This window comes from Eschrichtius robustus, chromosome 11 (genome assembly GCF_028021215.1).
Source record: "Eschrichtius robustus isolate mEscRob2 chromosome 11, mEscRob2.pri, whole genome shotgun sequence".
Lineage (NCBI taxonomy): Eukaryota > Metazoa > Chordata > Mammalia > Artiodactyla > Eschrichtiidae > Eschrichtius > Eschrichtius robustus.
The window spans coordinates 36802901-36828216 of record NC_090834.1 but is presented as its reverse complement, the minus strand read 5'-3'; the positions used below and the strand labels follow the sequence as shown (position 1 = coordinate 36828216).

Sequence of the window (25316 nt, the reverse complement as noted above, 5' to 3'; positions counted from 1 at the left end):
TGAATCAGACAAGTTGGAATTTTTCCTCTGAAAGTTATTAGCTATGGTTTTCCACTGGTTCACCTGTTTGTGCCTCAGACCTTTAATGTTGAAGATGAGTGTAATGATGGTAATAACTACATCAAGTTCTGTAATACTAACCTTTCATGTAATATCTCATTTAACCTACAATTTCCTCCATTAATTGTGTTTTACAGATGAGTAGACTAAGGTAAATAGTTTGCCAAAGGTACATAGGTCAGTGGATCATGCAGCCATCTCTGGAACTCTGGTCTTTATGATTCCGAAGTCCATGGTCTTATTCACTCACAATGTTGCCTTCTAATCTCTGTGTATGTGTGTGGCTGGGAGAAGTGGGAAAATGTGCAAAGTGTGTGACTCATAGTAAGCTCTCAAGTTAGTTCCTTTCCCAGCCCCACCTTACATCTCCATAATACCCTAAACAGTGCTTTGCATATAAAAATGTATCACTACCTACTTGTTGATACTCCCAGTTGTCTTGATCTCAGTCTCCATCCTAAAACCAGCAGCCAAAATAATCTTTATATATGATCTGTTTAATAACCTGAGCTGCCAAATCAGCTTCCTCAACAGTGTCAGTGACATGTTCAAGCAGAGGCTAAATGACTGACCACCATGGAAGCTGTTAACCTGAGAGGAAGATTGGATCACATTTAATTTAATGCCCCCCTCAACCTCTGTCCAATTTACCTAGTAGAATAAATCACAAAATACTTCATAGTAACTTTGTAAGCATGACCCTTTCTCTTTTGTCCATTGACAGTACATTCCAGATTCTTAAAGCTGCCTGCATTACTTCTCAATGCCTGTTTTTAGCTCAGCTACAAACATAATCTTAGATTCATATTCTAAAGGCCAAAATAAGTTCATGCAGAGCTGAGAAAATTTTCAATGAGAACTTTAAAGTGAAAAAAATCTACTCATTCTTAAATTTAGAAAGATTTATAAAAATACATATATAGATATTTTATTCTATTTATTTTTTCATCAAATATGTATTAAGCAACCACACACCAGGCATCCAGCTGGGGTCTAAGGATATGGTGGTGAAGACAGTAGATTTAGTCTCTACCCTGCCAAGAGTACTTAATGTGGCTAATAGTGACATTTTCTATCACAATGCAGATATAAATCAGCAATGTAAAAAAATATTGCCTTCTAATTTCAGGTTGTATCCCCTTAGGCTTAGTAGTAATGGATAATTAATGGTACAATTCTCTAAAATTTCCTTCATGATGTCATTAATTCTAAAACTCAGAATGGTAGCTAGCCATCAGCTAAAAATTTTATATAAACAAAATAATCGTAGTACCAATTTTTAAAGCAGTACTGTTTCGGCCAGTAACTTACTAAATTCCACTATTCAAGTATCTTCATATCAATTAATTCACCAAAATAGGAGGCAAAGGAGTCATAATGGTTAATGGAATTGTAAAAACAAAAATGATTACAAAGCAATTAGTAAATATTAAAATGCTTATGACATACACTCTATTAAGCAGCATCCAGTAAATATTAACAAAAAAATATATCAAACTACAGTACAAAACTTAAATTATTTAAAAAACAAACTAAAAAGTTACCCTTGTATAATAAAGAACAAATTATAATTATAGCTATTTGACAGGTATAACATTAAATCTCACATTACAGGAATAACCAAAAAGGGATAAGACCAGGGATTTTGGTAAGTACAGCCCATTAGGTGAAAATTTTACTATAAACCATGAAATTGAGCATATATTAAAAATAGGGAAGGTTCTGATTTTTAGGTTTTCCTTTTTATAGCTGACAAGGATAAAGAAACTAGGTTCCCTGGGAGAGTTGCATTATTAATTGGGTGGTGAACAAATCAATTGCTACATCCATCGTGTCTAGGAGCTTAAGGATGACTATTTATGCTGGTATAAAGGACAAGTCTTTGGGTCTGCTTGAGAGGGGAAGTTAGAATAACATGTCTGCAACAGCCAGGGTCTTAATGGGTTATTCTCTCAGCGAACTTGAATGGCTCTCACTGACTCAGGGAGAAAGATAAAAAAATCTCCCATAAGAAACCAAAACCTTGGGGACTTACCTGGTGGTCCAGTGGTTAAGACTCCGCACTTCCAATGCATGGAGGGTGGGTTTGGTCCCTGGTCAGGGAACTAGGATCCCACATGCTGTGCCGTGCGACCAAAAAACTTAAAAAAAAAAAAAAAAGAAACCAAAACCTCAAGCCAACACAGCACATGGGTTTGTAGGCAAAATGTATGTTACAACACAATATAAAAATGTACTAGAGAAATTTAACATAAAAACTTTGGGGAGTACTCACTGAAGAATCATATCAAGAACTTCTAAAACATTTTAAATTGTCTTAGCTAAACATACTATTAAAAAAGAACCTTAGAAGAATGGGAAAATCACAATTACCCAAACAGTCTCAGTATGCTTCTGATAATGAATAATAATATTAAGATTTTAGTACTTAATATATCAGCTTACCTTAAAATATTTTTAAGGCCAAGCACAATTGGTATGAAACAAAGTGTTATATGAGACTAAAGACTATGACTCCAAAGCCAATTGTGAATCATCTTATAATCCTCACACTCTGACATACTAAGAGTATAACGAATGCTTGTTTTTTATGAGAGTAAAGTTTGAAAAGAATTTTAAATAAATGCTGATAGAGAATGAAACACCATATAGGAGAAAGTAAACAGTGATTTTAAAAGAGATTAAGCCCTGTTCAATATATGCATTTTTGGCAGAGGTAGAAAATCCAATTCAAATTCAGACTGTCAGCTTTTCTATTATGTACTATTTCTACTTTTTCATTCTTCTTAGAATTATGAAATGCTTTGCTATGTAAACTTATTTTAAAAGCTAAATAAGCATTTTTGAACCCCCAAATACACACTTACCTGTAAAATTTGAGAAAATGCCAATTTTGTGTAAATACTTTCTTCTTATTCTAAAATATTTTACAAAACATTGACTCAACAAACACTATCAGTATAACAAAACTGGTATTTCAATTAATGATAGTCTTTAATGTGATTGTTTGTTGCTTTCTTTTACTCCAAATTTCTAATAATACAAAACAAAAATTGCGGTAACTCCAGTAAAACCAAACCTAAAATAAACTGCAAAAATATAAAAATGCCTGAGTGATGTTTGAGCAACAAATGAAACTCTCATTAGGAAGGGTAAGATGTGGCAAAGTGAGAGAGTGGCATGGACATATATACACTACCATACGTAAAATACATAGCTAGTGGGAAGCAGCCACATAGCACAGGGAGATCAGCTCGGTGCTTTGTGACCACCTAGAGGGGTGGGATAGGGAGGGTGGGAGGGAGGGAGATGCAAGAGGGAAGAGATATGGGAACATATTGTATATGTATAACTGATTCACTTTGTTATACAGCAGAAACTAACACACCATTGTAAAGCAATTATACTCCAATAAAGATGTTAAAAAAAAAAACAATTAGAAGAACTCATATATTTAAGGGAAGGAAAGAAGGAAGAGAAGGAGGGAGAGAGGGAGGAGGAGAGAGAGAGAAAGAAAGAGAGAAAGGAAGAAAACAAAGGCATAAAACAGGGCTTCCCAAGCCTCACTGTAGATTAGAATCACATTTGAGCTTTATAAAAATTCAAGTAATAAGTGTTACTAAACAAATGACTCTGTGGAAAGGGGACCTTAGAATCTGCTCTTTTAGCCATAACATAGGTAATTCTAATGTCTATTGAGGTTTTAATGCTATTGGCCTACACATAATTCCTTCAATTTCTCATATTCTATTAACTCAATTGCAAGCTGGTTTTGATTTTCAGTCATCTACTGAAACTGCTATTCAGTGACATACCACATGTCAATCTTAAGTAACTTTTCCCTTTGTTACATTTATAAATATTCCCATTAAGTCCTTTTTGCTTTATTTGGCATTATTTAACCCTCTTGAAATTGTTAAGCCACTGGCCTCTATGACACTGCATTTTCTTTATTCCCCTTGAATATTTCCAATGGTCCCTTCTCTCTTACCTTTTGAACATTTTCCTTCCTTTATTTAGATGTTTGTGCTTTCCAAAGAACTATCTTCTCACTGTATCTATTCTCATCTACTTACATGATTCAGTTACACCAACATACCCTCAACTCCCAACCACAGATTTCCTCTCATGGACTTCAAACACATATTTACCAATTGCTGGAACTACTTACATAAATTTGCCTCAAACTCAAAATGTCCTGAAAGTGAACCAATGATCTTTCTCCTTAAACCAGTTTGACTTCATTTATTTTCATCCTGAACTTCACGTGTCATCCTCTTCCCAGTCATTCAAGGGAGATAATGAAAGTGTTCCTGGACTATTTGTCTCTTCATTTGTCTTACTCCCTGTATATTTCTTGGGCCAATATCCTTCTTCTCATTGCTATGATTAGGTTCTGATTCAGATTTCTCCAGCTCTTACCTTCAGTATGCAATATCAGCCTATTTTTCCCTCTTGCAACTTGCGCTTACTTAAATCCAACCTTTGCAGAATCACCAGAATACCCTACTAATGTACATCTTTATGTCAACCCTTTACTAGAAAACATCCAGGATAGAGCACAAGCTCCTTAATACAACATACAGACCATGTTAATTTGTGTTTAGTAATTTGGGTTAATTTCCACTTTCTCTAACCTCTTCTTTTACTACTCCCTTTCTTGGATTTTTCACTCTAATAACACAAAACTGTGGTGGCCCAAAACCTTACTCCTTGACTCATTTTTTTTTCCTTTTCACATTTCATAATCAATCCATCAGCAATTCTGGTCAGCTCCACTATCACATTTTTACTAGAACCAGTCACTTCTCATCACTTCACCACTACTGTCACTGCCAATAACTACCATTCTAGTGCAAATCATTTATATATTTCATGGCTATTTTGAAAATAGCTGCTTAGACTAGGGGACATTATTTTTCTGCTTCCCCTTCCCCTGGTCCCTGCTTTGTCCTCACGCTGCCTCATCTCTAACCAGTAGTCAGAGAGAGTTTTTAACATATAAATTCACGCATCTTTCTCACCCCTGCCACTCTCTAGCTCTCTTACATGCTTTAGTTTTCTTCACAGCACTTATTACCACTTGACAAATACTTGTTTCCACTATAATGGAAACTCTATGAGAGCACAGACTTTTTTTTTCCACTTAGAGCATTCCTGGCCCATCAAGACCCACAACTAGTATTTGTTGAACAAATGAATACATGAATGTAGCTCAGGCATCTCTTAATTTAAGAAATTTTTGCTGATTAACATGATGGTTTAAGTGCCCTTCTCCATTGTCTTCTTTACAGTAGAGTATACATCTCCATTTCTTTATTCCACATTGTTTCATAGGTTTGGGTAAATCTTTGCCATTAGACCGATCTTTGAGAATGGGAAACTGTCTCTCTCATCTTTTTAATTTCAGTGCTATCATATTGCCAGGCATCTAAAACACATTCAACACACATTAGAACTGAATGAATGAGTGCATGGATGAATAGATAAAGGCTGAGCATCCTTAAGAAATATTTCAGATCTTCATGTAGTCATTAAGAGCAACAGTTCTTTGAACATAAAATACAAAATGATATAGACATCTGGATCAAATACGGATGATCTTGCAACCTATCTAATACTTAGTAAAAGCTTTGTTGTTTGAGTTTGTTAGTAAAATAATCTGTCTTTCAACAATTGAATTTTGTGTATTTTCAGAGATCGTCTATAGCTGGGTATTTAACGAGTTCCCTTCCTTTGTGGCGGAAGACAGCCGGCGGTTCATTTCCCAGGAGACAGGCAACCTTTATATTTCTAAAGTCCAAACATCAGATGTTGGCAGCTATATTTGTCTGGTGAAAAACACAGTGACAAACGCTCGAGTACTTAGTCCTCCAACACCACTCACTCTCCGTAATGATGGTAAGTTCCATGGACTGGATTGAAATGGTCAGCCACCTCTAATGTGAAAAATTGAGTATAATCTGCAAAAATACTGAATCACTATGCTGTACATCTGAAACTAATACAATATTGTAAATCAACTGTACTTCAATACAAAAAGACCTAAAAAAAAGATGTATTAGTGTTCTTCTAAGCACTTAAACCTAGCACAAATAAAATAAAAAGGCATTTGGCATATTTAGAAACTCTACACTTTTAGTCTAAGATCATGCATATATCTTAGAATAAAATTTTTGACATAGGAAAGTGATGGTCTATAGCTAAGAAATATTAACCTTAACACTACCCTAATGCCAAAAAGGGCGAGGGATTACAAAAAGATGAACTGTAATAAAGATTCCACAGTTCTTTTTTTTGCTCTTTAGGGCCTCTATATAGCATATGTGTATGAATTGCAAGTATTTTACAGGTTCATTTTTCATCACTTTTTAATTTTAGCTACCTTCAAATTGAATGTTCAGCTTTTAATACTTCATGGTATAGTTATAATTGTTATTATTACTTTTCCAATAATAGGAACAGTTGGAACTTTAACTTTTAAGTGCAATTCAGCCAGAAATGATGATTCTATAAGTATAGGTATTGCCATCTATCCAAAGTATCTTCAAATTTAAACACCCAATTTGTAGTTATAGACATTTACAGTTAAGCATTGCATTAAAGAAGTCAAGTGCTATATTACAGTTGTATATGATATATGGCTTGCTCTGTCATGCAATAAAAAAGCTATGAAGGTATTATTGAGAAGTGAGCTCGAGAATCCTGATGGATTGTGAAGCTTAAAAAACAATCTTTTTCAACACTAGTCTTTTATATGCTTAGTTTTAGAATATATGCTGCAGTAATGTATAGCCAGAGTTTATATATATATGTGTGTATATATATATATATATATATATATATATAATATATATAAATATATATATACACATATATATATAAAACATTAGTAATAATCCTATAATCCTATCAAGTAGAGAGTACAAATGCAATATCTATTGCAGAGATGAGGAAGCCAATTTGAAAGAGATGAAGGGACCTCCAAAAGTCGCACTGCTAGGTAATGGCATGGAGGAATAGATGGGAAACAAGGATGAAAAATGGGAAACCAATTTAGAGGCTACTGAAACTAACCAGCCAAGAGGTGAGGAGGTGAGGAAGGACAGAACGAAAGCAGTGGTAATAGCACTGAAGGGTAGAAAACATGCCTGGGATATTAAGAAGGTAGAATTATCAGAATGTGATGATTAAACATGAGGCTCTGGAGTAGGAGAAAGCTTTCACATAGTTCACCGAATGGGTGATGATTCTTTTCATGAAAAGAGATAAGACAGATGAAAGAATAGATTGATAAATTGGTGAATGTGACAAATTCAGTTTTGGCTATGTTGAGATAAGATATCCATGGGAAATCTATGTGGAAATATGCAATAGGCTACTGATACATATTCCTAATATGCACAAGAGAGGACTGGGCTAGAGAAAGAGATTTAAGTGTTATCATTGTGTATTCCAACAATACAGTTAAAGCTATGATTGTGTGTATATTATGCAAACTTCAAGATTATATAAGAATGTCTATAGGGTGAAAAGAATAAAGGAAAATAGATATGCATTTAGAAAACTTACCTAGTTAATAGCTTAGAATTGAGGTGATTTTCTATAAGCCATTTTCATAAAGTTTCTGAGTATTTTCTCATTAATTCTACAAGAATTTGAAGCATCTTTGTTTGAAAATTGTTAACATTTTGCTGACTAGCCAATAACTAGTTCCATGTACACCATCCATTTATGTAATAATACCGTACATTCAGATAGTGCCTGAGGTTGAGTAGGCTATTCTGCTTTCTTTTCATGCACCAAACCTAAATGTTACATTGACCTTCGCAAGGGAGAGGAGCACATGTAAAGTAAGAATCCAAAAATTGACACCACCTTCACCGGTGATTTAAAAGCTCAGGACCCATGTTCAACAGTCTCTTGCACTTCTTTGATTTCATGGCCCAGATGTATCACTTAACTTTGCCTTATACCTTCTATAGTCAAACATTTCAAGAATAATTAGAGTAATTTGTTTGCTGCTATTTTAACTCCTTTGCCCTTCTGATTCTATTGCTCTTCCTGGGCAAAACCCAACTCCTAATGAACTCACTATACCCTTAATTTGTGACTGCCTTGGAATCTGAAAGCTGCTAGAGAGTTACACCTGCCAGGGATTCATGATCAACAACTTCAATATTGCCACTCAGTCCTAGTAAGTTTCTGTGGGTGGTTAATTTGTAACTGTCCCAAAAGTTTTTGGAATCTTCTTTGCTTTTCTCAAACTGGACAGCCTCCCTCCTTCCCCACTGCTTTACAAAAACTATTTAAGTAACAAATTTACTTTCCTACTAGTGGAATTTCAAATCTAACTATTGATACATCTTCATCCATACTGTTCTTCCCTTATTTAATTTCAGTAGAGATACTCTACGTCCCTCCTACTATTAAAACCAATCCCTCCATCCTTGACTGCTGATTTTCATTCCCACTGGCCTTTTCAGAACATCACACTGTTAGTCATTGTTCCTTATGTAACCAATACTGTGTCACTAAACTAATAAATATTTTTAGTCATGTTAATTGAATTTACTGAAGCAGTTGAAACTGTTGACTTATTTTTATTTTACAAACATCTATATTTTCAAAAAATCATTATTTGTGCAGTACTATATGAAAGGCTCAATAAAGCAATGCACACAAGTAAAATAAAACTGTTATTTTAAAGTTAACATTTAAGTTAAAAAGAAACAGGTGGAAAACACCTGCTAAATTTCAATTACATCATTCAATGACAGTCTTATTTAAGATTTTGTGAGAGAAGTTAGAAAATTCATATTTCTTCTTTCTGTAAATTATCTGAGATTATTGTTTTCTTGGTGATTGTCTACTAATTTTTACTTTTTATCATAGCAATACACCCTTATCAAAGGAATGTAGTGGTTTATAAGTGCTGATAAGAAGGGGAAAGAAAAAGCAAACCCACACACCTCCCTTCCATCCAATCCCACTCCCTAAAGCTAACTTTTTAATTTCTCCTATTTTTCTTCATGAGTTTTTCATATAATGCTAGGAAATATCTGTGCTTCTTGTTTAATAAAGTTTAGACAATAACTCATATGATGTACATCTGCTTCTTCTATCCTCCCCTCTTTTATATTTAAATAATATTTTTCTGTTGTTTCCTTTTTTTTTTTTAATTTATTTATTTATTTTATTTTTGGCTGTGTTGGGTCTTCATTTCTGTGCGAGGGCTTTCTCTAGTTGTGGCAAGCGGGGGCCACTCTTCATCACGGTGCGCTGGCCTCTCACTATCGCGGCCTCTCCTGTTGCGGAGCACAGGCTCCAGACGCGCAGGCTCAGTAATTGTGGCTCACGGGCCTAGTTGCTCCGCGGCATGTGGGATCTTCCCAGACCAGGGCTCGAACCCGTGTCCCCTGCATTGGCAGGCAGATTCTCAACCACTGAGCCACCAGGCAAGCCCCTGTTTTTTCCTTTTTAACCTTGACAATGTGCTTAAATCTCTACTATCCTTTTAACTCTTGAAAATAATTCTTGACTTTCTATTAAAGTGATAGTTTTATTCCTACTTTTTCCTTTACCTTTCTTACACGACTTTTATGTCCTTTTGTCTTCCATTTTTACTCTGACATTCTCTCCTGCAAATGCAACCAAGTGTTCTAAACTTTCCCATAGACTAACTGTAAAAGCTTAAAATAAATAGATGTTAACAGTTATTACTATATAATTATCATTCAACATCATATTGTTACAGATTTTTAAGCTATTTGTAGATATATGTGCTCTACTAGATGTGATTTTCATAAGTGAAACTTTGAATATAACAAGTAAATAATATTGTGATACAGTTTGGATGTAATCTCTCTTAAAATTTTGCTCTATAAATACAATTCATAGTTTCAATAATAGTGTTGAAATATGAACATGAGTCATCACAATGCAAATGATAAATAAAACCAATATTGTGGTTAAGAAAGCCCACGAAATGCGTATGAAAGAGAAGTGAGCTTAGGACCAAGCCTTGAGTAGTCCAAATTGCTTTGGAAAGGTTAAAAATGAAAACCCTACAAAGGATAATGAGAAGGAGAAGTCAGAGAGATAATAGGAAAAACAATAGTGTAGTATCAAGGAAGCCAAGAAAAATGAGTATTTCAACAAGGAGAAGTGGGCATGCAGCTCAAGATGGTGGACTGGGTGCCTGTATTTGTCTCCTGTCTCCCTTCTGAGACCCTGTGAGAAGAAATTCATGTCATCAATGAATAGAGGAAGCATTTCATTAACAAATGAGACACTTTGATATATTTCTGGAAGAATAAGAGAGGATGCGAGTTTAAGGATTAAACAGGCGGAGTAACTAAAACCTAGAATAAAGTTTAAGGGATCTAAAGAAAGGGCTAAAAATCATGTGCCCAGCGGAAGCCTGAAAGAGCTCTGAAATCAAAGTTAGCTAAGGGTGGGCAAAAGAAATGGGGCCAAAGGGGGACTGAAGGTATGTACGTTGAACGTCTGTTTCAGTGAAATATTGAATCCATTCTCTTCCCTGCCCTTACATGCAAAAAGACCAAAGGGCTTGTCTCTTAACAACATGAGTGAACTTTCCCTGGAAAGCTAAAGTTCTTAATGTGAATAGTGGCACAGAATGCAAAACCTTCTCATTCTGGCACATGAGTGTCCACAGTCTGACAGCCAGCTCCTTGCCCTCACATCAAAGCAGAGCTGACTGTCGACCCACCTCTCCCTGCCACCTGCACCCTCACCTCAGAAGGGAACCAATTCTACAGAATTGGGAAACACACAACAATGTCCAAGCCTCTCAGACTTAACGTTTATATGCAATGCTAAATTAACAGCTTCTATAAAAAATTACTGAGCTTACTGCATGGTTATAGAATTTATATCAAGATAATATGCAAAAAGCAGGAAAATTTAAGTTATTCTAGAAAGGCATTGATTAGACTAGAATTGTTCTTAGTTCAAAAAACTTTTATATTACTATTTAATCTCTCTTCAAAAAAAAAATTGAAGACCATAGGAAGGACATATTCTTTTTTTATTTTAGTACATTTATTTTTATTTATTTATATATTTTTGGCTGTGTTGGGTCTTCGTTTCTGTGCGAGGGCTTTCTCCAGTTGTGGCAAGCGGGGGCCACTCTTCATCGCGGTGCGCGGGCCTCTCACTATCGCGGCCTCTCTTGTTGCGGAGCACAGGCTCCAGACGCGCAGGCTCAGTAGTTGTGGCTCACGGGCCTAGCCGCTCCGCGGCATGTGGGATCCTCCCAGACCAGGGCTCGAACCCGCGTCCCCTGCACTAGCAGGCAGACTCCCAACCACTGCGCCACCAGGGAAGCCCGGAAGGACATATTCTGGAATGCTTTCCCAAGTAGGTGGCTTATATTAAACACTTAGTCTGAAAATAAAAATAGAATATGATTGTGGATGATTCCATTATTTGCATCACAGTCAGCTACAATTCCTGCTGGGTTTTACAAACCTTTCATTGCAGAGACAGGCATTATAATGGATATTTCTGCAAACTTGACAAACACCTCTGCAGGGGTTTGAATATAAAAATTACATTTAATCTGCTGTGACCATAGAGTTAGCTATAAAAATCATTTCAGAATATTGTGTGTTTACACTTCTTTGAAAAAAAAGTAGGCCTTTCTAAAAATAACAGAGGTTATATACATAGGCAAATTATCTCCCTTCAAAGACAAATAAAATTTTATTTTATAAACTATTGGAAAATGTCTTGGCTTGGATCCTCTTAAAGCAAAGCTTGAAACGAAATTTGCTTGTAGGTAGTTTATTTGAAATTTATCACAGAGATCAGGAGTGTGGAATGGGGTGGTTTTGAGGAATGAACTAGTGAAAAGGGAGGTTGCATTATGGAGATGACCACTTCCACAGGCAGCTGGAACTTGGTCGCACAGGACCAGAGCCTTATGAAATTCACTCAGAATAATCTCCTTGGCAGACGTATCAGTGGGCTTCCATCCCTGAGGGTGACTCCACAGGAAGTTAACTCCCGTACATTTACAGGATACCCTCAAGTTGCAGCTGAGTGAAACTGGTTGCACCTACACAGACCTGGTTGCAGCGGTCGTTGCAGGAGTAAAAATTCTGGCCAAGATCATTCAAACACACAAAAGTTGTCCAAAGTACAGAGTGGGGAACTTTAGAATATTGGAAGTACATGAGTGACGTGATCAGATTTTCCTCTGCTGGCACTGTGAAAAACTATCTTCACACATTTACAAATGTATATTGCATACCTGCTATGTGTCAGATAATTCATTAAGTAGTGAGGATATAATGGAGGGCAAAACAAATGCAATAATTGTCCTTAGGTAGCTTACAATATAATACAAGGGAAGATATTACCTTAAAAACTGAGTGTAACCAAGCATCCTAGGATCTGTCTGCCTGTCCAGTGCCCCATGGAGCCAGTCTCACAGGTCATTGCATTGTAAACAAAACAAACAAATCTAGCTCCAAAACTATTATAGGTAATACAGAATTTTACTAATGGTTTGGAGGGTAATGAACATGGAGGTAGCATTCTGCAAAACAGCAAAATTTATTAAACACTGCCCTTTAACAACTTCTCTCTTTTGCCAAGTTTTTATTCCTACAACTGCTATATCTCTCCCTCGACACACCTCTGCCTCTCCCTCAACACTACTGTCTTGGTCTCCCTTCAAGGTCTCACTATCTCGGTCTGATGCCTGGCAAGTTCATACTTTCATTTCTGCTCTCATTAGAATTCTCAGCCCAATTCTGAAGACATTATTTTATTTTATTTTATTTTATTTTTATTCAATCAACATTTATAATGAATTGGTACATGTGAGGCATTGTTCTAAAAACTTTACAAGTATTAAAGTGAAAGGATGGAAAACATATAGAAACAAATATGAACTAAAAACAAAAAGAAGTTTAAATTGGTCTATGAATATCATACAAGATATTAAATGCATCTCTAGGGATAGAAAAGAACATTACATTCTGATAATAGGTTCACTTCTTCAAGAAGATAGAGCAAAGCATTTTCCCACAATCCACTGTGTACAGCACCAGGCTCCTCACTCCTCTTATGGTCCAGATGGAATCTTCTCCTGTAAGATCTCACTCCTTCCTAAGGCAGCATTTTTTCAGACCCTTCTCTAGGGCTATAGTTGCTCCAAAGTGATACAGAGAGGATAATAAAAAAAGAAAAGAAAGAAAAATAAAAGCAGTCCTTGGGTCCTTTTGCCATCCCTGGAGTTGGATAGTGCAGGAGCGAGAAAAAGAATTGAGGAAGTAACTTGGATAATGAATGGGAATAGATTCAGAATGCATGCAGAAAGATTGGCCTTTGTTAGAGAATTCATCAGTTGTCACAGTGGGGAGAAAAGTAAAAAGACTATAGATGCAGATAACCTAATATTTGGTGGTGGGAAGTCTGATGGCATTTTTTTTAAATGAACTACAGACAAAGTCATCAGCTAAGAATGTATATGTAGACAACAGGTTTATTTTTAAACCAAGAATTGTGTCGAGGGAATTATGCACAGAATCACATACTTACATAATTTATGAATCAACCCCATTAATTCACTACTGAATAAGACAGGTCCTAAGAGCAGTGGAAAAATATAAAAAATGGTATACCCTTGAAGATTGTGGTGGGTTGAATAATGACCCCAAGTTGTCCATATCCTAATTCCTGGACACTTTGAATGTTACCTTATACAGTAAAGGGATTTTTGCAGATGCGATTAAGGATCTTAATACAGGGACACAGAAAACTAATACAAACATCAAAGAGAACTCTGAAGCAATTCGTTTTTCTTACTTATCTTTTGGAATATTCATGGCTATTCTAGCAGTGTATTGGAACTGGCTTGTTTCTGCTTGCAGGAGTTGGTTGTACATCTATTCATGTCTTGGTAGCTTGAGATCAACCATGATGGGCGTATCTACAACGTGAAAAGTAGCAAAGGCTACATATCAGAGTTCTCACTGTCCTCCAACCCCAGAGAACTGGCTGTTAAACAGCATTCTGCTGGTAATTCAGCACCTAAGATCACAGTCACTGAATCAGAAATAACAACGTTTGATGGAATAAACATCAATTAAAATGTATCCCTGCTCCACTCCAATCCTCTCTGTTTGCTTTGCTCCAGATAAAGTACAGACAGAATGGATCTTGTGCTACTCTCTCTATTTCTGGTACCTGAATTGGTTTTGCCAAGCAAACAGTGAGATGCAGCAAAGTCATTCTTATTTCCTGATCAGTTTATCACAGGAAATATGGCAATTGGAATGGTCTTGAGTATTCTTAGATTTCCCTTTTCTCCTCTAAATTGTGTAGTGGGTATTAAATGTTCTACCCTAAACCCAGGAGACTTTTTCTTCTTTTAATCTTTGTTCAGAATTTTCAATTTATGGATAGTTCCAAAGGAACTGGGAAAGCTTATGAAATAAAATTCCTACTAGAGTATATTTATCTATGTGAAAGAAGCTGAATAGCATTAAGGTTTTATGTCAAGTTCTGCAGGAATATAAGAAACTTACTTGGCTTTTATTAATATTTTATTTATTTTGCTATGTGTCTCTCTGGAAATCTTAACATCTTGATATGCTACAAATTAAATAAAAACTTCAAAAAATCATTGGAAGATTTCTGAATAAAATGAATAATTTGCTCAGATGTCCTTGACAATCAGTCATTTCACACAATTCAATTTCTCCTCAAACAGACTTATAAAAACAATTTGAACTTCTATCTATGGAAATAAGAATTTTTATCAAGAAAAACAATGTGCATCATTTTATTAACTCCCTTAATATGTCTTATAAACTTTGAAGAATTAGTTAATAAGTGCTTACAAATAATAAGATAAATTTCTTAAATATGAATCTAATTTAGACTTTTTCTGGTTTCCCACATGAAAACTTGTTATTGCCATTCAGGAAATAAAATCCCAAAGGATGTAAAATTTTGATAACTGACATTGTAATGGTGAATATATCATTCTTAACATAAGAAAAGAACCGTGAACTTTGCATTATTTTGTAAGAGTGGAAAATATATGTTCAGTAATTTTAATCTGACTTCCTTTCCTATTGTCAGACTAGTCTACACACACTGTCTCCACTGCTATACTTCCTCTCTTCATCTCATGGTCTGCAATCTGGCATTTAGCCTCACCACACCACTCAAGGAGTTTTCTTAAAATTCATCAAGTATCTGTTCATCAAACACACCAGCTTTTTCTCAGTCTTCATCATTCTTGACCTCTTATGAAAATCTGTTTAAACCTGAAAATATTTTCTTTTTTTGATTTACCTGGGTGAAGACTCTCCTGAGTAGGTTCCTCTGTACCTTTCACTGTCTCTCCTCAATCTACTATACTACAAAGCTACATTAATCAAGACAGTATGGTACTGGCACAAAAACAGAAATATAGGTCAATGGAACAGGGTAGAAAGCCCAGAGGTAAACCCACGCACATGTGGTCAACTTATCTTTGACAAAGGAAGCAAGAGTGGTGCTGGGAAAACTGGACAGCTACATCTAAAAGAATGAAATTAGAACACTTCCTGATACCATACACAAAAAAAACTCAAAATGGGTTAAAGACCTATATGTAAGGCCAAACACTATAAAACTCTTAGAGGAAAACATAGGCAGAACACACTATGACATACATCACAGCAAGATCCTTTTTGACCCACCTCCTAGAGAAAAGGAAATAAAAACAAAAATAAACAAATGGGACCTAATGAAACTTAAAAGCTTTTGCACAGCAAAGGAAACCATAAACAAGATGAAAAGACAACCCTCAGAATGGGAGAAAATATTTGCAAATGAAGCAACTGACAAAGGATTAATCTCCAAAATATACAAGCAGCTTATGCAGCTCAATATCAAAAAAACAAACAACCCAATCCAAAAATGGGCAGAAGACCTAAATAGACATTTCTCCAAAGAAGATATACAGATTGCCAACAAACACATGAAAAGGTGCTCAACATCACTACTCATTAGAGAAATGCAAATCAAAACTACAGTGAGGTATCACCTCACACCAGTCAGAATGGCCATCATCAAAAAATCTACAAACAATAAATGCTGGAGAGGGTGTGGAGAAAAGGAACCCTCTTGCACTGTTGGTGGGAATGTAAATTGATACAACCACTATGGAGAACAGTATGGAGGTTCCTTAAAGAACTAAAAATAGAACTACCATATGACCCAGCAATCCCACTACTGGGCATATATCCTGAGAAAACCATAATTCCAAAAGACACATGTACTCCGACGTTCATTGCAGCACTATTTACAATAGCCAGGACATGGAAGCAACCTAAATATCCATCAACAGATGAATGGATAAAGAAGATGTTGCACATTTATACAATCGATATTACTCAGCCATAAAAAGAAACAAAACTGAGTTGTTTGTAGTGAGGTGGGTGGACCTAGAGTTGGTCATACAGAGTGGAATAAGTCAGAAAGAGAAAAACAAATACCGTATGCTAACACACATATATATGGAATCTAAAAAAAAAAAAAAATGGTTCTGATGAACCTAGGGACAGGACAGGAATAAAGACACAGACATAGAAAATGGACTTGAGGACGTGGGGAGGGGGAAAGGTAAGCTGGGACAAAGTGAGGGAGTAACACTGACATATATACACTACCAAATGTAGAATAGATAGCTAGTGGGAAGCAGCCACATAGCACAGGGAGATCAGCTCGGTGCTTTGCAACCACCTAGAGGGGTGGGATAAGGAGGGTGGGAGGGAGACGCAAGAGGAAGGGGATATGGGGATATACGTATACGTATAGCTGATTCACTTTGTTATACAGCAGAAACTAACACAACATTGTAAAGCAATTATACTCCAATAAAGATGTTAAAGGAAAAGGAAAAACAAACTACCCCCTATTTCAATCATTCCATTTAGCTGTTGGTCTGGATGTGTCCATTCACCTATTTGTCTGGTTTGTTTACACTTGGCATTTTTCCCTAAAGGACCTAAGAAAGCTTATCCTTCCAAATGTAGGTGTTCCACCAGGATTCTACTCCTGGGCCCCATCTATACTTCTAAATATTTGTCTTTAGTGGGTGCTTCTATTTCTGTTTCCAATTTAGAATTTCCCACAAATTAACTTCTTCAGCAGATATCTGTTGTTAGTGAGATCACTTTTCTTCTAAGCATCTAATACAAATATTTCTGGATCAATTAGAATCCTCCTAATCTCGTGGCTACATGCATATTCCATAGGTTTGGCAAGCCCTGTGAATTCTACATCTGCAATTTCATTCTCATCTATCCCCTTCTTTATACTTCTAATTACAACACTCTTTGCCTCTTGCCTGGGTCCGTGGCTTTCAAATGACTTTTCCTACAATTCACAGAAGGTGAATAGTGTTCCTATCCAAAATTCACTTTCAAGAGCTTTTCTACATTCTAGGCTATAGAGCACAAGAGAGGCTTTAGGTGCAATGCCAGTGAACTGTATGGAACACCATCTCCTTTACCACCAATCAAGGAAGCTATCAGAAAGCAAGTTCATGAGAGTGGCATCATTACAGAGATTTAAACCAGAATATATTTTTATTAATTTTTTTTAAAGTAAATCAGTCACAAAGTTGGGTTTGATTTACCACCTACTTTATCCCTGGACAAGAGACTTAACCTGGCTGTGCTTCAGTTTATTCATCTCAACAGGGGATAGCCTGGATACTTTTCTCATAGGGTCATTGTGAGGATTAAATGCATTAATAAATGCAAAGCGATTAGAACAATGCCTGACACATAGTAAGCTTTAGTAAAAATTAGCTATTCACACAGTATTTATGACACAAGGGACACTGCATTTCACTAGTGTTGTGGGTAGTTGCAGTAAGGAACTACTTTCCTAGACTGTTTCGATTACTATATTGTTCGCGGTTGCTGCTGTTGTTTACTGTGTAAATTCAAACTCAATTCTAGAACTGAGGTTTTAATAGAGGTTGGGGCGAGAGGTAGTGGCACTGGGAGAAGTTTTATATTCCATCACTTGTCTTCAATCATATCTCCAATCAAAAACTCTTCCAGAATTTTCTGACTCAATTCCTTTTCTTTTTGTTCTCTTTTTTGAGATACCCTTTTAATTCCTAGCTCTGACTGCATATGTTTGAATGACTTGCCTAAAATCACACAACTTTTTAGTTACAATAAACAGGAAAAAAATCTACCTTATAGTAAGTATGGTTTGGATTTTATTCTAAAAGAATTTTCTTATGTTTGTCCATATTGAAATCCATCTGCCACTTTCATAATACTCACCCATAACTTTATGATATCGTCATGCAAATGATATTTGCCAGCTTGATATTTCAATACCCAGTAGAGCTCAGTCCCATCTAAAACTTTGGAGATTTTATTATTCCCATATTAATTTAGAAAATAATCAGCAAATCCCAGCTCCAACTCAACCCCAGAGGACTATTCCATTTTGCCAACATGTTGCTTCCCATACCTAAGGTATTTCACCAGCCATGACAAAACATATTCCTTCATATTATTTCTATTCACTGTCTGTTTAATTTTAAATAATATTTATTAATAAAATTATCAAAAGCTTTTGGAAATCTATAAAATTACATCTAATAGGCCAGCATTTAATACTGTGATTCTCAAACACTTGAATGAGAATAATCTAGGGTTCTTGTAAAAAATGGATATATTGAGCCATACTCAAGATCTATCCAATCAGAATTTCTGGAGTGGTCCTAAAAACCAGCATTTTTAATGTTATACTAAATGTTGTAAGGTGCGGACTGTGCAGTGTCTTTAAGAATGAAGGCTGCATCCTTGGGAGCTCTCAGGAGAACCGGGGTCTTCAAATGTACCACCTGGACTCCATTAGTGGGGTCGTTCTATTCCTGCTATTCCTTCAGAGACAGGATTAGATGAAAAATGTAATTTAAGATCTACATGCAAGTTGTCCTCAGCCTATAAATCCTAGGAATCTGCATTTTCATGACTTATCCCAGATATTTCATATATTAAGAACAATTGAGAACTGCTACACTAATCATTACTTGCTAAGTATACATTTTGTAATGTTACATACCTCTTCATATATTTTAAGCTCTTCTTTGTACCAGACAGGATTTCCAGACAAAAAGTGGATGAAACACTACACAGAGTTATGTTAAGAGAATCTTGGTAAAAATTCAGGCTCCTGGGTCTTTCCCTTAGATACTCTGATTTAGTAGGCCTGCAGTGGAGATTGGAGATATTTATTTTTGACTGTGTCACTAGGAAATTTTATGTCCAGGCAGGTGAGGGAACATCTGGTATTTTCTTTTATCTCCATAAGAAACTGTGACTTTATAGTGATTGTCAGTCACGGTATTTTTGCAGTTGGTCGATGTTTCTGGAATAATTTGAAATGTATTTCATTTATAGTTTTAGATCACCTTTAAGGTAATTATTGAAATTTAGATTAATAGGCTGTTTTTGTAGGAGTGTCCTCATAATTGAGCTGTCATAGGTGACATAGGTATTTTCACCTTATTTAGACAATCTTCCTATTATTAATAAGATGCCTATTTTCCTACAGTTACCATTTCTCCTTATCTTACCTTGCACTGCTATTCTTAATATGATCTACCTGATTTTTTTCTGAGCATCAAATAAGGTATTTAAAAATAACCTTAAGTCTCTCTCTGAATCATTTTAAATGATTTCCTTCCATTTTTTTTCTCCTGAACTAATTCTCACATTTTGTCTCAGTTAATTTGTCTAAAACTGAGTAACTCTATGGTGGATATTTTAAGGTTCCCCTTATCCTTCAAGGTTATTGAATTTATATCCTTATTTATATCTTTCTTTATTGAATTATATTCTTATTTTGTGATCACTTTTATCATCCATTGCTAAAAATCACATCCAGGATATTGTGGGCTCTAAAACTACTGCTTCTGGAAAGTCATTTGTAATATTTAGAAGTGTTTCTTCCACAGTTCACTCCAATGAGATATTTTGCAAATTTATCATAAAATAACAAGACCTTTTTTTTTTTTAACAAATGTACTGAAACTCACATATTCAAATGAGTGTTATGTTCTTCAGAGTAGACATACTGGGAGGCAATTTACTTACACCAATATAATCTTGCCATTATTTAAAATATTTTAATACTGAATGATTCATCTTACTATTTCATAACCCTTGTATCGCAGTGCTGTGGAAGGGAGATAGCAGTTGCATAAGTGGAAGGCTTGAAAATGATTAACATTCTTTCTATGCAACCGGCGCCATGATGAAAGCATTTCATACATCCTCTCATTTAATCTTCACAGCAATACAGCATTTGAGTTTATCTTTCTTTTACAGTTAAACAATCTGTCATACAGACAGGTAGCAAGTCCTCTTAACCTATGTGTCTATGACTCTAAAGAGTAACCTGCTAAATATTATACTTTATTGCTCAGTTACCAACTGGTTAAGGGACTCTCCCAAGGTCATAGTGTTTTTTCCACTGTATCATTATGCTTCCCTTATGATATCAGGGCCAAATTAGGGTCTTGGATTACTTTATCAATATTACCTAAAATAAAATTTAAAGGGTATGGTTAGAGATGATCCTCTGTATGAACAGCCCACCTATCATAGAAGCAATCTTTGCTTCTTTCCAATTTCATCCCTTTAGATGATGTGAGGATTTTTTTCTCAATTTATCAAGAAAGAGAGAATCCATCAAATTTATGAAATTAGATAGCAAGAAAGGAGTAACCCGTTTAAGTAAAATTGGGGTTATGCTCATCTTTGGGAATGACAGAATTCATCTATAGAGAATGTAAGGTTGCCTGCTATATTGTATGTTAATTATCTATCAAAATATCTGCCAAGAGAATACATAGCCTAATTTTCTTAATAATTAGTTGGTTCTACTTAATATTATAGCACACTTTTTTCATTAAAGGTAGGGTTTTTTTCTTTTTTTAAATGTCAGAATGTTAAAAATTTAACTATAAAGGAAAAGAAAATGAAGACTGCACCAAATCCAGGATCCTAAAGAATATTTGTGATACTCAGTGGTTTAATAAATAAATTAAAGCCAACATAGAGAAATATTTTGCTGTCACCCTGACAACTTGATGATCAAATACAGGTAGTACAAACCTTACAGATGACCAACTTGAAAATGATTCATATGTATAAATAGTTGCCCTACTATAAGTTGGTCACTGACACAGGCCCTTCTGATTTTTGCCTTTGTTTAAGCAAAAGACATGTCCTCAAGAAGTTTTCAGAGAATTTGAAATTCAGAAGTGAGTGAAAGCAGAAAACAAGTTAAAAAAAAAAAAAAAAAAAGCAGTGGGAACAATTTTGAGGTTCCAACCTCAGAAATAGATTCTCAGACAGATCTGGCCAAATGCAGCAGACCCACTGTCTACAATGTCTTCCTCCCCTGTGGCGTAAAACGTATACCACGCAAGATAAATTCCACTAATTAAACAGTCATTTAAGTGAATAAGCATCATGCTTTAAAAAATAAGATGCCACAGAGAAAATCAGAGATCAGTATTTTTTACTTTAGTATATATCAGTTAAATCGTATCATTTTGCTTTTGAACATCTACCTGTGATAATTTCCCAGGAAGAAAGGAATAAGGATTATTTGGGAAAAGAGTTGGATAGGATGTGAAGGGTAATAGGAAGGAATTTGGCACCACTTAAAAAAATGGGGTCAGACAGAGAGCTATTCTGGCAGATTTAATTATTTTGTAATCCCAATTCTGCCTCATTTTTAACTATGCCACCTACCCTTTCTAAACCTTAGTTTCTTTATTCATACAACAGCCTTGAGATTGTTGTAAAGATTAAAATAATCATGCACCTAAAGTCTCTGGCACAGTTCACAGTATTTTTGGTGCTGAGGATTCAAGAATAACACACCCTCTGATCCTCAAAGAACTCTTGGTCTAATAGGGAAGATAGATAACGCGATGGTTCTGATATCACAATGTGCAAAAAGTAAAATCAAGAGGCATCATATGTCAAAGTCACCAAGAGGACAGGCACTAACTCCACAGGGCCATCCAGAGCATTTTCAGTGTGGAGTTGACATTCGAGTGCAATGTTGAAAGAGAATAGGAGTTTGTCAATTGCCTCAATTCTGGGCTGGCATTATGGACAGAGGGAAAAGCATACCCAAAGGAACAAGAGAAGAAAGGTAAATAAAAAGAAGTAGAATATAAAAACAGTACATCTTTCAATTTTTTGTCTGAGGCTGGCTCTGAAACTATGAAAAAGCATGTGTAGGGAGGAGAAGTAATTTATCTTTTTGTGTTATGTCAATCATGATCTAAATTTATTTAGATCACATTTTATGAACTAGGTAATATTTTGTGAGTTAGATAGCAACCAAACCATTACTTACAATTTTCTATGGAAAAATATCTTTGCCTCCAAAGTGCTGATTTATGGTAAAACACATGGAATACAATTCATTAATTACTTAGCATTATGGAGAACAACAGACTCTGCAGCCAGATGTGATGAATTCAAATCCTGGATGTAGCATTTAATAGCCATGACTTTGGACAAGTTTTCAACCTTTCTAATTCAGTCTTCTCAGAATTAAAAAGAAGGTAATTATTAGACCAGTTCAAGGGGTTGTAAGGATCAGAGTTGTTACATCTAAAGGACTTAGAAAGGTACCTCGTATGTAATAAATCCCATATATGGATTAGGTATTATTTTCATTGCTATATTATCATTATACTTTCAACAGTGATTAGTGCATGACCTGAATGCCATACTAAGCCTCTCATTGTAGTTTTAGGTTTTAATTTATCTCTACAACTTTGGAAATCTTCCAAAAATGTGACAAAAAATCTTTCACAAATTCAATTATTGGCAATATGAAAAAATAATACAACTAGAAGTAAAAAAAAAAAACAGACCTTACAAATCATAATTGCAACTATCATTAAATTGCTTACTTCCCGAAACCTTGACTTACTAAACCTATTTAAGCCTGTGGAACAAGCAGATTTGTCGAGCTGGGATAAGGTGATATGTAACTTTAAAAAAAAGCAGATTTCCAAAGACTTTTCCGTGTTAGAAATGCAACATTTGTGTAGCCAGAATGTTTGTAGTGAACACCTAGCTATAGGTACAGTCCTACTTCTGGTTCTCTTCTAAAAGCATTCACTCATACCCAAACAGAACTAGGACAATTTGCAAAAGAGGGTCCCATTTGTATTATGAATCCCCTTCTGACTCACTCCCTTCTTTTTCAAAGGGAGGAAAAGTGTATCTTTTACAGTCTATTGAATACCAGTTTCTGTTGCTTTTAAATGTGAACAGTTATATTCAATAATTTTAGTTACTTTGTGGTCAAAATATTTTTGTCCTCTATTTTGGCTTAATACTGGCTAATATGTTCAAGAAAAAAGGATAATAAGGAAATGTATTAATATTTTTCTACTGTTGTATGTTGTCTAGTCAAATAGGTTATTTTGTGAAAAGAAAGGGATGAAAACTCAAATACATTGTGATTTATTCATCACCATTAACAGTTCATCATTAAGACAGGATCTCTTTTCATCAGTGTCAAAGACCTAAGATAAATCTCTTTAGTGAACAAGGAATAAACAGTGCTACAATATATTAATGGGTTAATCCATTTTAAAATATTATATCTTTTTTGTCATATACACATGTATACATATATATAGAATGAAAAACTTATAAATTAAATTTTTCTTCCCAAATGACATTGAAATCTGAAACTACCTATGAGGATTTGGAGGAAATTCTGGAAGCTTTATGATATTTTTCCAGTCCTAATAAATGATAAATTCTAGAAAGAATTTGAAGATTAGTCATTCTATGCCCGCATATATAGTTCGTGCTCAAAAACTAGCCCCTATCACTTGGCTTGTGGTAGACTAGGACTATTCATGTTCACAAACCTCCCATGATCCAAACCTGTATGACCCAAAACTAAGTGTAGGGCATGGCTCTAGCCACCAGTAAATTATCTATCTCATTATAGAGAAATAAGACATGCAAACACAAAACTTTAAATAAAACATGACTAAGTAGAGATGGGAAGTGTAAATAGTATATTTATATAATCTTGAATGCTTTAAGAATTTATAGGATGGATCCATCATTGTGGTCTACTGTGGGAATAGAAGATATTCTTGAGGAAAAGAAATTCAATCCAGCCTTGTTAATGGAGAGTCTTTGAGTGGACATATGGGTTGATAACTTCAATATAACAAATGAATTAATGTCCCATTTCAGAAACAGTTTAACCAAAGCAGTGTACTTATAACGGTCAAGAGGTAACTAAGATTGAAAAATTAGCTTTGGAGAAGATTTTTAGGGCTTTACATGCCAAAATGTAAAGGAGTTTGAATTTTACCAATAAGGTAATGGGGAATTTTTTAAAGAAAGGAAAATATGATGATAATGGTGTTTTACAAAGATCAAACTGGAGTCATTGTACAGAATAGATTAGATAGAAAAGACTGCAGAATCAGGGGCCAAGAATACCAGTGATCAAGATCAAGGTAGTGAAGCTTTGAATTAAAATTATGATTATGTCTGTGGAAAAAAACAGGAAGAGATACTAGAAAGATACAACAGATACTAGAAAGAATATTACAAAATTCCTTCCTTTGCTCCTGAAACACTCTTATACTTCAAATGAGAAGTAAAGAAACTATTTATTAAAACCAATCTAAGATAGTAGATCAAAATTTTCATAGGAAAATGAAACCTAGTATTCAATAGGAGAAACTTATGGACCATGAAATCCAGGCTGACACAAAGAGTGAAATGTAGCCAGATAGAACTTAAGCAATTTATGTTCAAGCACTGCAGGTACAAAGAAGAATAAATTTCATTTCCTCATTGCTAGAAACCACAATGCAATGAGGGATATAGAGAAGTAAACATCTTTAAAATACAATGAGATATGCACTAAAATAATGGTTTGAACTGTGTACTGTGAAAACAAAGAGTAGAGTGAAATTAATTCTTCTAAAGATGGGGAGTTGAGTACAATTTTGAAAGCTGAATGATAGTTTATTAAGTGGAGGAAAAGGTTAAAAGAATTAGATAGAGGGGCAGAAGCATGTGGTTGTAAAATGGCATGGTTAGTCTGGGAAGTGGGGAAAAGCACTGTGTGACTACAGTGTGAGATTTGTGAGGAGAGGAGTCACTCATCAGGGAGAG

General features: G+C 35.2%; 1 protein-coding gene across 1 annotated transcript in view; it reads left to right on the top strand.

The window, feature by feature from the left end:
* The window catches only part of CNTN5 (contactin 5), a 1372019-nt gene that overhangs the window by 978506 nt on the left and 368197 nt on the right, over positions 1-25316 (top strand). The window contains exon 8 of the mRNA XM_068554615.1: positions 5758-5961. Within this exon, the coding sequence (XP_068410716.1) occupies positions 5758-5961 (204 nt within the window). The remainder of the gene's footprint in view (positions 1-5757; positions 5962-25316) is intronic.